Below are 15,751 nucleotides of genomic sequence, written 5' to 3' on the forward strand. Positions count from 1 at the left end.
GGCACAGGGGTGTATTCCCTGTACTTCCTTATTCCAAAGAAGGACGGATCTCTCAGACCCATTCTGGATCTGCGTCCCCTCAACCTGTATATACTGTCAGAACATTTCCATATGCTAACACTGCAACAGATTCTTCCCTTGTTAAACCAAGGGGACTTCTTAGCAACCTTGGACCTCAAGGATGCTTATTTCCACATTCCACTACACCCGTCCCACAGAAAATACCTCAGGTTCACTATCCAAGGCAAGCATTATCAGTTCAAGGTCCTGCCCTTCGGAGTGACCACAGCTCCAAGGGTGTTTACCAAGTGTCTGGCGACAGTAGCGGCGCACCTCAGGAGGCAGAACATCCATGTCTACCCCTACTTAGACGACTGGCTCGTCCAAGCCAAGTCGGAACAACAGTGCGCCGCGGACATGTCGTCTACCATTCACCTCCTTCACGACCTGGGCTTCTCCTTGAACTACCCAAAGTCGCATCTTCAGCCGGCACATGTCCGGCAGTTTCTAGGTGCAACGATCAATACCCTGACGGCCATGGCTCAGCCGAACCAAGTCAGGATAGACAGCATGCGGTCTCTAATCCAAAAGTTCAGACCACAGCACTCGCTCCCAGCGAGAGTGTTCATGCAGTTGATTGGCATGATGGCCTCCTGCATCTTCATAGTCCCTCACGCACGTTTACATATGCGTCCGCTCCAGGAGTGCTTAGCAAATCAGTGGACACAGGCTCAGGGACAATTAACAGACCTATTGTTGGTTACCAGTCGGGCATACGACTCTCTGCATTGGTGGAATCCACACAACCTTTGCAAGGGCCGACTGTTCCAGGAGCCAGTGCCACAGATTATCCTGACAACGGACGCGTCTCTCCAGGGATGGGGAGCTCATCTGCTCACTTACACAGTGCAGGGACTATGGACGACGCAGCAACAAAAGATGCACATCAACTATCTAGAACTGATGGCAATCTTCATGGCGCTCAAGTCCTTCAATGTACATCTGTGCAACAAGGTAGTGTTAGTCCGGACGGACAACATGACCGCGATGTACTATATTCAAAAGCAGGGTGGCACCCACTCGCCACAGCTGTCTCATCTGGCTCAGAGCATGTGGAAGTGGGCCATTCAGAGGAACATTTTCCTCATGGCAGAACACCTCCCGGGCAAGGACAATCAGATGGCGGATCTGCTCAGCAGATACAGCCATCAAATGCACGAGTGGGAGTTACACCCATCAGTACTCCGCCCGTACTTCCAGCAGTGGGGTCAGCCGGAGATAGACCTGTTTGCCACAAACGAAAACGCAAAATGCCAACACTTTGCCGCCAGGTTCCCTCACCCACAGTCGCAGGGGAATGTGATATGGATGAACTGGTCAGGCAGATTTGCGTACGCTTTTCCGCCAGCCCCTCTGATACCGCTGGTGGCAAGAAAACTAAGGCAGCACTCGATGACACTCATCCTAGTTGCTCCAACGTGGGCGCGCTAGGCATGGTACACCACGTTTCTAGAACTCTCGGTGGTGCCGCATCAAAGGCTGCGCCTCACGCCCAGACTTTTGACGCAGAACCATGGAGACATTCAGCATCCAGATCCGCAACAGCTCAACCTGGCGATCTGGCTCCTGAAGTCCTAGAGTTTGGATACCTTCACCTACCTCCAGAATGCATGGACATCATCAAGGAGGCGAGAAAGCCTACTACCAGAGCATGCTATGCTGCAAAATGGAAGCGTTTTGTCATTTACTGTACGGCTAATAACATCGACCCGCTAGATGCATCTATCCCTAACATCATTTGCTATCTGTTACATCTTTACAAATGCAATCTAGCGTACACTTCCATTCGGATACATCTATCCGCCATAGCAGCTTATCTTCAGAACAGGCAGCATCTCTCTGTCTTCAGAGTGCCTGCCATTAAGGCTTTTCTTGAAGGTCTGAAACGAGTCATTCCCCCAAGGACACCGCCAGCTCCGGTGTGGAACCTCAATGTGGTCCTCACCAGACTGATGGGACCACCTTTTGAGCCACTACACTCGTGTGAACTCCAGTTCCTAACGTGGAAAGTAGCTTTCCTAATAGCTATTACGTCACTGAGGCGTGTTAGTGAGCTGCAAGCGCTCACAATACAAGAGCCATTCCTTCAGATTCATCCAAATAGGGTGGTACTGCGTACTAACCCCAAATTCCTTCCGAAGGTGGTGTCACAGTTTCATCTCAACCAAACTATTGACTTGCCTGCATTCTTCCAAAACCCACAAACGGTGGCGGAAAGAATGCTTCATACTTTGGATGTCAGGAGGGCATTGATGTACTATATTGACAGGACACAACACTTTAGGAAAACTAAACAACTTTTTGTTGCCTTCTCGCCACAGCACAAAGGCAACCCTATTTCCAAAGCAGGAATAGCCAGGTGGATTGTTAAGTGCATCCAAATCTGTTATCAGAAAGCTAAACTTACCTTGACAATACCCCCAAGGGCGCACTCCACACGCAAATTGGGGGCATCTATGGCTTTCCTGGGGAACATTCCTTTAGAAGACATTTGTAGAGCAGCCACGTGGGCTACACCACATACCTTTACAAAACACTACTGTGTTGATGTGCATTCCAAGCAGCAAGCAGCTGTAGGACAGGCTGTTCTCAAAACACTTTCAAGTTTCTGCAGCTGGCACGGGCAACCGCCGCTAATGGAGGGACTGCTATATATTCTATGCAACAGATATGAATTTAGCAGCCCGCATGCCTCGAACTGAATATGCTACTTACCAGTATGCATCTGTTCTTGGCATGTAGGGCTGCTAACATTCATATCGCCCACCCTCCTCCCCGGTGCCTGTCGCAGCTGCAGACATACTCTTGCATTCAATCATTAGCATGGACATCCTTTACACTTTACACTCAATCTCTGCCACAATGGCGCAAAACAATCTGGGGATGGAGCCGATGCCCATGCGCACTGTAGTCCAGGGGAGGAGCCACCTATCTCAGGATACTTCGAAGACTCTTCCAGGACAACAATGTGCGATCATCCGGACCCAACACTAGGCGGCGATCTAATGCAACAGATATGAATGTTAGCAGCCCTACATGCCAAGAACAGATGCATACTGGTAAGTAGCATATTCATTACTGGCACTGAACAAAACTACTTTGTGTGCCAATATGCTCCTTGTGAAAGAACAGAACGCTGTCAAGCACAGTGAAGCCAGACGTTACAGAGGCAGAATTTTAATAAACTCAAAAGGTCAGTCAACACCAGACCAAATTAAGGGCCCCGAAGTTAAAGAAAGTCTCAAAAGTGCACCCATGGTATATGTCCTTGCATTAAGTGTAGCTATACAGCTTTCGTGAATTCCCAATAATTTACCAAACAAGGACAAGAAATAGTACTCCTAGAAAATATGTGATCTGTGTTTTGGCATGAGCAAATATGCATGTGTAGATTTGCTCATGGGGAAATCTAAGTGTGTGCAAGTTCACTTTCCTGCCAACCACATTTTTTCCAACTCCGGAAGAAGGTTTACGTCTGTAAATAACAATGTCAGGAGTAAATTGCCAACATTTCTCCGTATGGGAACAGATTAGAGAAGAGCGGTTGAAAACCCTTAAAAGATGCAAGATAGTAGGTTCGCACAGACTCAAAAGGGCATTGTAACCCTGGTACTATTGCTTACCAATTCCTTCAGCCCCAGTATGTAGATCTGCGGAAATGTGGCAACATAAGGGGATTGCAAGTATTCAAACACTACTATGGTATGAGCCCTAGCATTATCAGAGAGGATATATTAGAGCTCTTATATAATGAGATTGCTGCCATAATTTGTCGTCATACTACATGGCACCAAAGGGACAAGTGGATTTTGTTACAGGACAAGTAGATTAATGAAGCGACCTGCCCCATGGACAAGTAGATATTTTATTAAATTCCTCACCCCTGCACAATGTATAGGGAGACAGCAGAGTAAGCAAGAAAGTTGTATGTACACAATGCCAGTTCTTGGAATCCCTGGTATTCATGGGTGCCTGGTCATTACCCTCTGCTTATATTAAAGTTTTTTTTACCATTGGTATCTCGGGCCACAGTACTGATGCAATGCAAATTAGATTGCCAAATTTAAAATAATAGCAAAGTATTAGTAAATGTACAGCTACCATACAAATCGCAAATATGAATGTATTTGCACCTTCCCAGTCTGGCCCAATGGGAATTGATATTCTATGGTCAATATTTCAGATCGACCTGAAAATGTTAAGAAGCTCTCAGGTTTTGTTAACTAAATGTAGGCTATTTAGTAACTTGATAAAGGCTGGGAAACATGTACTCTGGCCTTACTTGGGTGTAACTGCCTTTGGTGACTAGGTATGCTCTCTGCTAAAAGAAGGCGCCTAAAAAAATGATTCTAGCTTAGTCACCAGATACCCAAGGCTCGTGTTCGAGTAGCCTAACACCACAAGGGGGTCTGAAATCGGGTGATCTCTGACCTGCCTCCAATCTCCAGTTGACGCCTGCAGCCCCTTTCTGGAGATTTCCACCCTCCCCCCAGAACTGGTAAGAAACCCCGACGCCTACAGACACCCCTGCACCCAACGTCCCACAGCCTTGGGTGGCCCAACAGACGGTGTCTCAACATATGTAGGAATCCCAGCTTACCTCTCTCCGGTGGTGACTTCCATTAGATCTTCATCCCCAAGCCTGCAGATTTTGTTGCAACCGGAGAATCCCTATTAAAAACAGGGCACCCAGCTCCAAAACAGGACCCTCCACCCAGACGTCGCTGCGGATGTACTTTGGGTGCTAACTCTGATCCCCTTTTGCCCATAGCCTAACACCAGGAGCTTTGCTCCCACAGCCTTGTGGCCTGCTCATGAGCAGCCACCAACCGGAGGCCCCCCATTGGATAACATGGAGCTCCAGCGCTCTGCACCTGGCCGCCCTAGTGCCACTGAGGGTGCTTTGAGAGCGCATCCAACCCTAAGGGAACCCTCGTTCTAACCCGAGAATACGAACTCCCACAAACAAGTACTTACCTGTAAACAGTTAACTTCATTTCCTCCCATAGGATGCATTGACTGCTTTTCCTTAAATTCTTCTAAATGTTGAGTTGGTTTGTATGAAACATTGAAAATCTGCATACATGTAAAAACTGAATTCTCTTTTGATTAGGAAATGTCCCAGTATGATATCTAGCCATATCTCACTGAGTAGCAAAAGTAGCGTAAAAAGTAATCCAATAAGTAACATGCACAGTAATCTGTAAAGTAACTAAAGTAATTTCGATCTGTTTACCTGTAAATTAACCAACTGCATTTGAACCTGCATTCAACTATAAATCACTGCATAAGATTTTGCAAAGTATTATTTTGCTTACGTGCACCAGGCTTGGTTTGGTTCTTAAAATAAAAATACAACATCTTTTTTTTTTATACAAATTGGTCGGAGTTCAGTCTTTGAGGTTGTGACGTTATTTCTTACCTGAGTTTGTACAATAAATGCTTAACAGTACCCTCTGATAATGCCTTGCTGCTCGCCCACACTACCACAAATAGTAAGGTGCTTTTTACTTTTTCTTCTGCCTACTTTTTGGGTGCCTCTGGATTCTTTGCACACTATATCTCATTTTGGTATAGTATATACAGAGCCAGCTTCCTACATCCAGGTTCTCTTGGTGTCAAGATTGGTCTACTGCAATGTGCTATATTTTGAGGCTTCCCAGGGTAGACTGAAAATGCTACAAAGAGTTCAAAATGTGGCCGCATGGTTGCTTTTGTACATTCCTGGGTACTCTTGCACTGGTTCAGCTCTCTAAGCTCCATTGGCTTCCTAATAAAGAAAGAGTCTCATTCAAAGCACTTTGCTTTGGTCAGAAAATACAGAATCGAAAAGTCTGAAATATCTTTCCCCCTAATTAAACAATACCTTCCCAATGGGTGCCTCAGATCCTCGGTGACAGCACTGGTTGATGTCCCTAAGATATAGAGGGCACGTTTGGGTGGTAGCTCTTTTAGATCTTGAACTGCTAAAGTATGGAATTCTCTCTCGTGAAGTTGACTAGAACGTTCAGAATCCATTTTGAGAAAAAAAATTACTCCTATTATATTATACACACCATTTTCTCACAATGTAAATGGAGCGAAGGATGTACTGTTTTGAAACTGCTAAGCAGCAGAAAATGTGTAAAATGTTAACGTGATACATAGGCGACTAGTTATACATAAATAAGTTTGCCCCTTCTCTTTTTTTATGCAGGTCTAGAACATGTGGTTGAATACAGTGTACCAGGAAAAGCAGAACCATGTTACCATTGTGAACTTTGTGGTTTTAAAACTGAGCTGGCACCTATGATCGAACATTTAAATGGATTCCGACACAGAAGAGCATATATTGTAAGAATGTATCCAAGCAGTTTATTGCAGCTGATTTCAGGGCAGTTTTGTAAAACTTCAACATAAATGTATGAGTCTATTTCTTTGTAGATTTGCAACGCTATGTTCAGTTCAGGCACTCATCCTTCCCTATGGAAAAAGGCCTCTATTCTGCTGTTAAAAAAAAAATAAAAAACAACCTTGACCCAGAAGAGGAAAAAAATTATCAAACAATTGCGCGTCTCCCGCTACCAACTAAACTCCTTGAAAAGATCATGAACACTCAGCTGGCACTAATTATTGTAGAGAATAAGCTGCTGGATAATACAGTTTGGCTTCAGGAAAGTACATAGCACAGAACCCGCGCTTATCAAAGCGTCTGACGAGATGGTTTGTGGCAGGCATTGAGCATAAAGCCAAAGCCCTCTGACCTAATTTTCATCCAATTGCGCCCAGTCAGTTAGTTTAGGCGACTTCACCTCAGCCGTTTTTTCACTCCCATGTGGGGTTCCACAAGGATCGTCGCGAAGTCCGACTTTGTTTAACATCTACATCACAGACTTAGCGTGAGTAATTAAATAATTTGGAATGGGACTACGCGGATTACACTCAATTGGTGATTGCCGTGCATAAAAATGGAGATGCAGTTTCGACCAGCTTCCATGATGGTATGCTGGCCATTAGTACCTGGATGTCTAAGCACTGTCTCAAATTGAATTCAACCAAGACAGAAGTAGTGATATTTGGAAATCTGTCCCCAGGATGGTCCCCAGTCTGGTGGCCAGACAATCTGGGAGTACCCCCCAATCCCCATTAAAAAGGCCAGGAACCTGGGTGTCATTTTTTACGACAGACTATCCTATATACACCACGTTAATGCGGTGGTCTCCTCACCCTTTTATCTATTAAGAATGATAAAGAAACTTAACTTTTGTGCCGGCTAATACCGGAAGAAAGTTAAACAGTGCTTTAATCATTTCCAAGGTTGACTACTGCAACAGCTTGCTAATTAATGCCCAAATGCCCAAGAAAGGGTTCTGGGCAGGTTGCAGTTGGTGCAGAATTCAGCTGCCAGGTTGCTATCTGGTACTCCCAAGTTTAAGTCCATATCTAGTGTGGTGCGACCGCTCCACTGGCTGCCCATAAAACGTAGAACTAAGTTTAAAGCACTTTGCATTGCCTACAAGGCAATTCACAATAAGGGTCCGGAATACCTGAAGAAAGCATTTCTGGCTTACCAGCCCATCAGATCTCTCCGTTCAGCGGATGCTAAACTCCTGGTCGTCCCTAGAACTAAAAAAGCCAACTGGGATGACAGAAACTTCATAGTCACCTCATCCAAACTTTGGAATTCTCTTCCTGTGCAGATTAAGACTTGTCCCAAGCTGCTATCATTTAGAAAACAAATACAAACTTGTTTTTTCAAGCAATAGGTTTTATCTCACCCGCCAGTACCTACACTTCCAACACATAGCGCAGAGACACCTACAGGTATTTGCGCGCTTTACAGGTTGCTAAAATGAAAAATAAATAGAAACGGCACACAATTTATATTTGTAGTTTTCTTTTTGGGGAGAAGAGGGCAGAGGTAGAGAAGGGTACACCGTTGCACACAAATGCTATGGAATTTGAAAGATTTAGCAGGACAGATTCTGTGTATTAACCTTTGCTTGTATGCATCACCTACTGTTTAATGTTCATGGTCCCCTACCCTCTTCCCCACCCACTTTCCTTCTGCAGAGTAAAGAATTTCCATTCTTGCTGAAAGCTCCTCCAGGCCAGAAAGAAGACAAAGTGCAATTTTTGAGGAGGATGGCTGCAGATATAGAGCGAGATGAAGGATTAAAAATGTATAGGGTGAGTTCAGAGCACTTTTATTTTAATGTATTGTTAAATACATTTTATTCAAACTGTGTCACTCGGTTAATAAAGTTTGCCTGATTAGGAGTCTGCTGAGTTAGAGGACGTTCACAGTTGATCTGTGTAGCACTGTTTAATCTTGCTCCTATCCAGACTGAACCAGTGCACTTAGAGCCTTCATCAGGATGTAGCATTCCTTCATTGTTCTTTGAGCATTACATTACTTTTGATGTTTTTACTTAGTGGCTATATTTATTTGCTTCGGGACTGGATTGTTAGTTCCTCCGGCTTGAAGGAATACTTTGTCAGTGCTCTTCTGCAAGTACCATCACTACCTTTGTTTGACATTTAAATGCGCGAGTCTTCTCCATTATTAACAGAAAGCATTAAACTATGTGGCATTTGTAGCTGCAGATGCACATGCTCTGCATACTCCTGCTATCTAGTGTTGGGCTCAGACATCCACAAATTGTTTTTCTTTTCAGAAGTCTTCCGAGTGGACTACTATAACTAGTACTGCGTATGATCATCGGTTCCATTGTTAAATTGTTTTCTTTCACCTTCTGGTTCAGTCGTGTGTTGCTGAAGCTCTGATTCAATGCTGTGTGGCGTTTGCCATCTTGGCTTTCCCATGCTTCTACACCCTGAGCAATTACGTTAGGCAGTTTTCCGGCTCTGTTCCTTCTGGTCTGTCTCAGGATATTCCTCAGCGCTTCATTTGGGACTTCGACCCCCTTGGCTTTTTTTCCTCTTCCTCCTGCTTCGAGAATGTTCAGGCCATGATGGAAATTACCCCCTTCCAGCATTATCCACAGTGCCTTTCCAAATATTTATTATCAGAAACAATGGTTCCTGTGGATTAATATAACAATCTATACTGATATGGGTATGCACAATCGTAATGGAAAGGGTTAGGATGATGTCAAAAGGAGAAAATGTCACATACACCTTTCTGTTTTTCATAATTGATTTTTATGTTTTTGAAAAGTTAATCAAATATATACCGGAAGTAATAAAACAATAGTTTGTGGTGTCCCCAGTGAGAATGGAACCTGAAACAATTGACATATTAGTGACATGTGCATGGTTTTCAATTTTTCAAAAAGTCGACCATTTCAAAATATACAGAATATAAAAACTGTCTCTATACAATGAACGCTGGTTAATGATTCGCTTTAGTTTTGTCGACGACGTTTCGACCCTTTGTGCAATGTATGGTCTCTTCAGGACCTAGAAATGTAGGGACATCTGAGTGTGTCTGCGCAGCCGGGTGATGGATAGGTGCCACAAGCAAGTGAAAAGGAAAGGATACTCACAAGGGTCCCAGCCTGGTGCCCATTGTGAGGGTAGGGGAGGGCTGGCAAACCAATTAATTGCACAGCGCGATGAAGCAGAGATACAGTTGTGGAACTCAATCTAGGGCGCACAACAATGTGTGCGATCCTGTTTCGATCTCCAAAGGAAATCATGCAAACACAGGAGGTGCCGTCACTCGGACCTGTGCGTTTTAAATTAATCCCACAACTTTAGTTATTCAATCTTATGGGTGACAATACCTATCATACAATGCAGATGGATAATACAGGAGGGGCAGCGACTTAATCAGTCATAGGGTTGGTGATTCTTATTAAGTAATACAATTGGAGATAAGTGCCGTGTGCCGATGCAACATAACCGCTTGTCACCACTCAGTCTGCAGTCTTTGCTTGTCGACGGAGCACAACGAGATCTCCTGTTCCCCCTAAGGTGCTAACATGACCAGCGACTTTCTTGTAGCATGCTGCCACAGTGATAAGACAAAGATACCTCTACATCTTCGGTGACATCTAAGAGGAAGCGGCTAGTAACTCCCACCAGGACACCGCCTGAAGACATCTACCGTGAGAACTACGCCCCATCACGAACACAAACCCGGCCAACCACCTCCCCAACAGCATTTCAGGCCACCAATGCATCCCAGCCATGGCGAGCACAGACTCAAATCTTTGGAACTAGCTTCTACGCCGAGAGAGCCACACAAGACTTGGCCTTCCTTGGCGCTAGCAGCGCCCTCAAAGCCCTTCAGAATAAGGCTCTTATCTTGCAGTGCCTCCAGGAGGAGTTGGACAGTAAACAGAGGGAACTTTTTATCCACCTTCAAATGGGTAAGATCATTGTCAAACCACCATCTAAGCTGCAAAGCGTTCTTCCTCGCAAAACGTAACTTATCTTCAAGGAGCGGCTCGCATTGAATGAAATGATACTTGCAAAGTGCTCTAATACCCTGTGGTGTACAGGCACTATGCTCCGAAGAGAGAAGGAAAGAGGATATGGAAAATTAGTGCTGAGAGCCATGCAGCAGATCAGTGGATTTTTTCACTGTACGAGGAAGCGGAATTTAAGCGGGCCTCTCCTACCAAGCCCAAGAAACATTAAAATAAAGGCACTAGTGTGAGAAAGTGCCTGCTTTCTGAATTATTGCACCCACTTTTTGCCGAATTGCTGATGTACTTTGACTGAGTGTGCCCTGGGCATCAGGTACCCATGGCCTATGTTCATTGAAGCCTAAACCCAATTGGCATCTCTGGCCACAGGTCAGCCCCTGGTAGATGGTACCACAGGTACCCTGGGCACTGTGACCAGAGAAGGCCTCGAAGGGCTGCAGCACTTATTGTGCCACCCTTAGAGGTCCTGTTCCTTGACACTCGCACAATGCCTTTGCAGGCTGCATGTCTTGGTGCAGAACTAAGTGAAGAGTCAACATGGCACACATCCCTGTGTGCCATGCCTACAAACCACTGCCCTGGTATAGATCAGTCACCCCTCTAGCTTGGTGTACTATACCAGTGGTGAGGGTACAGGTGCATGAGCCCTGTACCCCTATAGTGTCTAAATCCATTCTTAGACCTTGTAAGTGCAGTGCTGCCATTAAGAGTACATGGTGCTGGGAGGTTGTCATTACAAACTCCACAGCACCATAATGGCTACACTGAAAAGTTTGGTATCAAACATCTCAGCACATTAAACCCACACGACTGCCAATGTGGAATTTAATGAAAAATTTACACACAGGGCATTTTAGAGATGCCTCCTGAAAACGAACCCACCACTATTGTCCAGGCTGAGTGGCTTCTTTCAACTGCCACCACCAGACATGTTTCCGGTCCCCTGGGTCGAGAGCCTGCTGCTCTCTGGGGCCTGAAACCAAGCACATCCTGGGATGAGGTACCAAGCCTCCTCCCCCAGGATGGACAGGGTTCACGAAGGGGGAGCTTCAAAGGCTTGCCGCCTATGTGAGCTTCCCCAGGCCAATTGCAGCTTTCAGCAACTGGTTCTGACCCCCACTTTGGGCAGGAGAACTGCCGGGAAAACAAGTGGGGGAAGAGGTGTCCCCACCTCTGCCAACTCCACCCCTCAGGTAGGGGAGGAGAGGTGAAGCAGAACTCTGTCCACGCCATATTGAAGATGGAGGGGGGACTCAGCCAACCAGGGACAGCCCTATGCCCCCTCACAATGGAGGGTGGCATAATAGGGGGTGTACCCACCCCAGGGAAGGGACCTTTGGTCCCTGCCTTTGACCTTCCTGTAAAGCCCCTAAATGTTAGGGACACCCCTGAACCTTGCTTCCTTAGATCCAGACAAGAAGAAAAGGAGGACCGAAAAGCCGTGCAGCAGCACACAAGAAGGCGACCACTGACCCCGGGCCCAGCCCCGCCAGCCTGCCTCCCCCTCGAACCTGCTCCTTCGAAATCCTGGTGTGTCCTGCAGCCAAGAACCCCGGAGGACCTGCCTGCCTTCACTGCCAAAGACTGCTTCTCCTGTGAACACCGGATTTGTTCAACTGCAACCTCTAACAGCAGCCGGAAACTGCGAATCCGACCCACTCTGCACCTGCTGTCCACGGGCCAAGTTCGAGTGGGCAAACACAAGGTCACCCCGGCAATCCTGCACCGAGATCTGGCGACCCCTGACCTGCCTCAAGCCGACGCCTGCAATCTAAATCCAGAAGGCCCCCCTAACCGCGACCAGGAGCTGGTAAGAAGATCTGACCCCAAAAGGCACCCCAGGACTCGATGCCCCAAGTTCTTGTGTGCCCCAACCAACGGTGCCTAACCAACCCCTAACTTCCCTCTCGAAGTGGTGGGCTCACCCAGAAGTCCTTTGTCTTTCTGCCTGCAGTGCTTTTGATCCCTCGGGCCCATCCTTGACGGCAGACCGCTCATTCGATCAGCACGACCACATGGTCAGAGTCCATGATGCCATCCCACTGATGCATTAAGGAGACTTCATGACTGCCCTCGATCTGAAGGACGTCTATTTCTACATCCCAATTCTTCCTGCCCATCGCTGCTACCTCAGGTTTGTATTAAGTGGACAGCACTTTCAAAGTTGCCCTTTGGGGTAACTACAGCACCGAGAGTCTTTACCAAATCCCTTGCAGTGGTAACCACTCCATATATGAAGCTGGCTCCGTATATACTATACCATAGTGAGGTATAGTGTACAGGGTCCAGTGGAACCCCAAAGGTAGGGAGAGGTAAAGTTAGATAGAACCTTACTCTATATTTGTGGTAGTATGGTCAAGCAGTTAGGCAGTATCAGAGGACAGTGTTGAGCATTTGTTGTACACACTCAGTCAGCAAATGAATTCACACACTCAAAGACTGAACTTCAGACAATTGTTTTTGTATAAAAATATTCTTTTAGCTATTTTATATTCCAGAACCAAGCGAGCCTGGCACAGGTAAGCAATAAACACTTTACAGTAGTCGTGCAATTGAAATTGTTTGAATCATAATTGTATATTCACTTTGGTTTGATTCACAGTATAGATGTCGAGAAATGCAATGTTTAGTAAATGCAGTACATAGATTTGAAAAGGCTTTTTAGTAAAATAGCTGGTAAGTAATGTTTTAGATTACTAGGCTTACACAGAGTAGTATACCTAGATACTACTCTGGGACATGTCCTGAAAACCGAGGGGTGAAGTTGGCAGACGTACGGCACACCTCTTCCTCACTTGTTTTTCCTGCCGGTAAATGGTACCACAGGTACCCAGGGCACTGTGACCATAGAAGGCCTCTAAGGGCTGCAGCACTTAATGTGCCACCCTTGGAGGTTCTGTACCCTGACAATCACACACTGCCTTTGTAGGCCGCGTGTTTTGGTGCAGAATAAGTGAAGTCGACATGGTACACATCCCTGTGTGCCATGCCCACAAACGACTGCCCTGGCATATATCAGTCACCCCTCTAGCTGGGTGCCCTATGCCAGTGGTGAGGTACAGGTGCATGAGCCCTGTACCCCTACAGTGCCCAAGTCCATTCCTGGGCACTGTAAGTGCTGTGCTGCCATTAAGAGTGTATGGTGCTGGGAGGTTGTCATTGCGAACGCCACAGCAGCATAATGGCTACACTGAAGACTGGAAAGTTTGGTATCAAACTTCTCAGCACATTAAACCCACATTGATGCCAGTGTGGGAGTTAATGTAAAATGCCCAACAGAGGGCACCTTAGAGATGCTCCCTGAAACTCGACCAACTCCTAGTGACCTAACTGAGTGGCTGCTTAGGCTGCAACCACCAGACCTGTTTCTGGACCCCTGGGTCAAGAGCTTGCTGCACTCGGGGGCCTGAAGCAATGCACATCCTGGGACGTGGTGCCAAGCCTCCTCCCCAGGACGGGCAGGGTTCACAAATGAGAGGCTTCAAAGGAATGCCACCTTTGTGAGCCTCTCCAGACAATTTGCTGCTTTCAGCAACCGGCCCCACTGCTTCTACCCCCCACTTTGGGCGGTAGAACCGGCGGGAAAAACAGGTGAGGGAGAGAGGTTTGCCCACCTCTGCGAACTCCACCCCTAGAGTGGGGGAGGCGAGGTGAAGCACAACCTTGAGTTCCTGCTATCTTGAGGATAGGGGATCCAGCCAACCAGGAACCGGCTCCTGCCCCCCTCCCACAGGAGAGTGGCAGAATAGGGGGTGTACCCACCTACGGGAAGGGACCCATTATACCCTGCCCTTTACCTACCTGTAACACCCCTAAATTTAGTATTCAGGGGCACCCTGAACCTTCCTTCCTCAGATCCAGCAACCATAAGAAAAAGAAGAGAAGGACGAGAAGCCATGCAGAACTAGCAAAAGGACGACGCCCACTGACTTGGCCCCAGCCTAATAGGCCTGTCTTCCCCTCAAACCTGCTCCTGCAAAACCCCGGCATGTCCAGCGGCCACCAACCTCAAAAACCCCGGAGGACCTGCCTGCCTTCACTTTCCAAGCTGTTTCACCCGTGAACACCGGACTTCTTCAAACTGCAGCTTCTGGTGCCAGCCAGGAATTGCGAATCCAGCCCACTCTGCACCCGCCGAACCCGGCCTGAGCTAGAGTAGAAAAAATACCACGAGGAGGTCCCCCTGGCGATCCTTACCCGAGATCCAGCGACCCCTGACCTCCCTCCAGACTATGCCTGCAGCCTCAATCCAGAGGACCCCCCCCTACTGCGCCACAGCCCACGGCCTTGTGTGCCCAACCCAGCGGTGCCTAACCAACCCTCAACATCCCTACTTAGCCCTCGAAGTGGTGGTTGCTCCTGGAAGATCCTCGCCCCCGTGCCTGCAGTGTTTCTTTGTCCCGGAGAATCTCCATTGAAATCAACACGGCACCCGACCTCAAAACAGCACCCGGCCGCCCTAATGACGGTGAGAGGGCCCCATTTGTGCTAACTTGGTCCCTAACTTGCCCTGAGCTTAACCCTAGGAGCTTTGCTCCCACAACCCCCGTGGCCTGCTAGCCAGCAGCCACCAACCGGAATCCCCCTATCCTCCATAGGACAACATTGGGCCTCAAAACACTGCAACTGGCCACCCGACTGCCGCTGAGGATGCAACAGTGCATCACTGACCCTGGGTGACCCCGGAGTCTAACCCCAGAACCCTAACTAAAAAGACTGATTACTTACCTCAAAACCGATAACCTGTTTTTCCTCATAGAATAACATTGACACTTTTTCACCCAAAAAGTTTGTAGACTTTTGAAAACTTAGAATATTCCTTTAAAATCACATAAATGACCAAAACACATTTTCTCAACTGTTTTCAGGAAATGCCCCAGTGCTGAATCTAGGTATCCAGCACTGAGTAAGAAAAGAAATGTTAAAGTAACCTGTGAATTGAATTTCCTTCCATAGGATAACATTGGTGAGTCTAAGTGAAAAAGTTTCGAAGTGTCAACTTTTGAAATATAAGAATATTATTTAGAAATTGTATAACTAACTGAAGCGCGTTTACTCAGCTGTTTTCAGGAAATGCCCCGGTGCTGAATCTAGGATCCAGCACTGTTAGTAAAAGTAATCCGAAAAGTAATCTAATTGCATTTTACTGAAAAAGCCTATTGATTCCTATGTACTGAGTCTACTAAATTTGTGCATTGCAACCCCAAATTGGTAGAAAGTCCTACTGTATTTTGAAAGTATTCAACAGCAGCGTTTCATATCTGAAAAGTAATGTAATGCTTACCTGTGCCAGGCTTGCTTGGTTCTAAAAAATT

At 46.6% G+C, this 15,751-nt stretch overlaps 1 protein-coding gene across 1 annotated transcript in view; it reads left to right on the plus strand.

Annotated features, from left to right (window-relative positions):
* Positions 1-15,751, plus strand: part of LOC144829022 (uncharacterized) — a 384,583-nt gene that overhangs the window by 83,300 nt on the left and 285,532 nt on the right. The window contains exons 6-7 of the mRNA XM_078687737.1: positions 6,257-6,393; positions 8,113-8,229. Of these exons, the coding sequence (XP_078543863.1) occupies positions 6,257-6,393; positions 8,113-8,229 (254 nt within the window). The remainder of the gene's footprint in view (positions 1-6,256; positions 6,394-8,112; positions 8,230-15,751) is intronic.

Source organism: Lissotriton helveticus, chromosome 4_1, assembly GCF_964261635.1.
Source record: "Lissotriton helveticus chromosome 4_1, aLisHel1.1, whole genome shotgun sequence".
Classification (NCBI taxonomy): domain Eukaryota; kingdom Metazoa; phylum Chordata; class Amphibia; order Caudata; family Salamandridae; genus Lissotriton; species Lissotriton helveticus.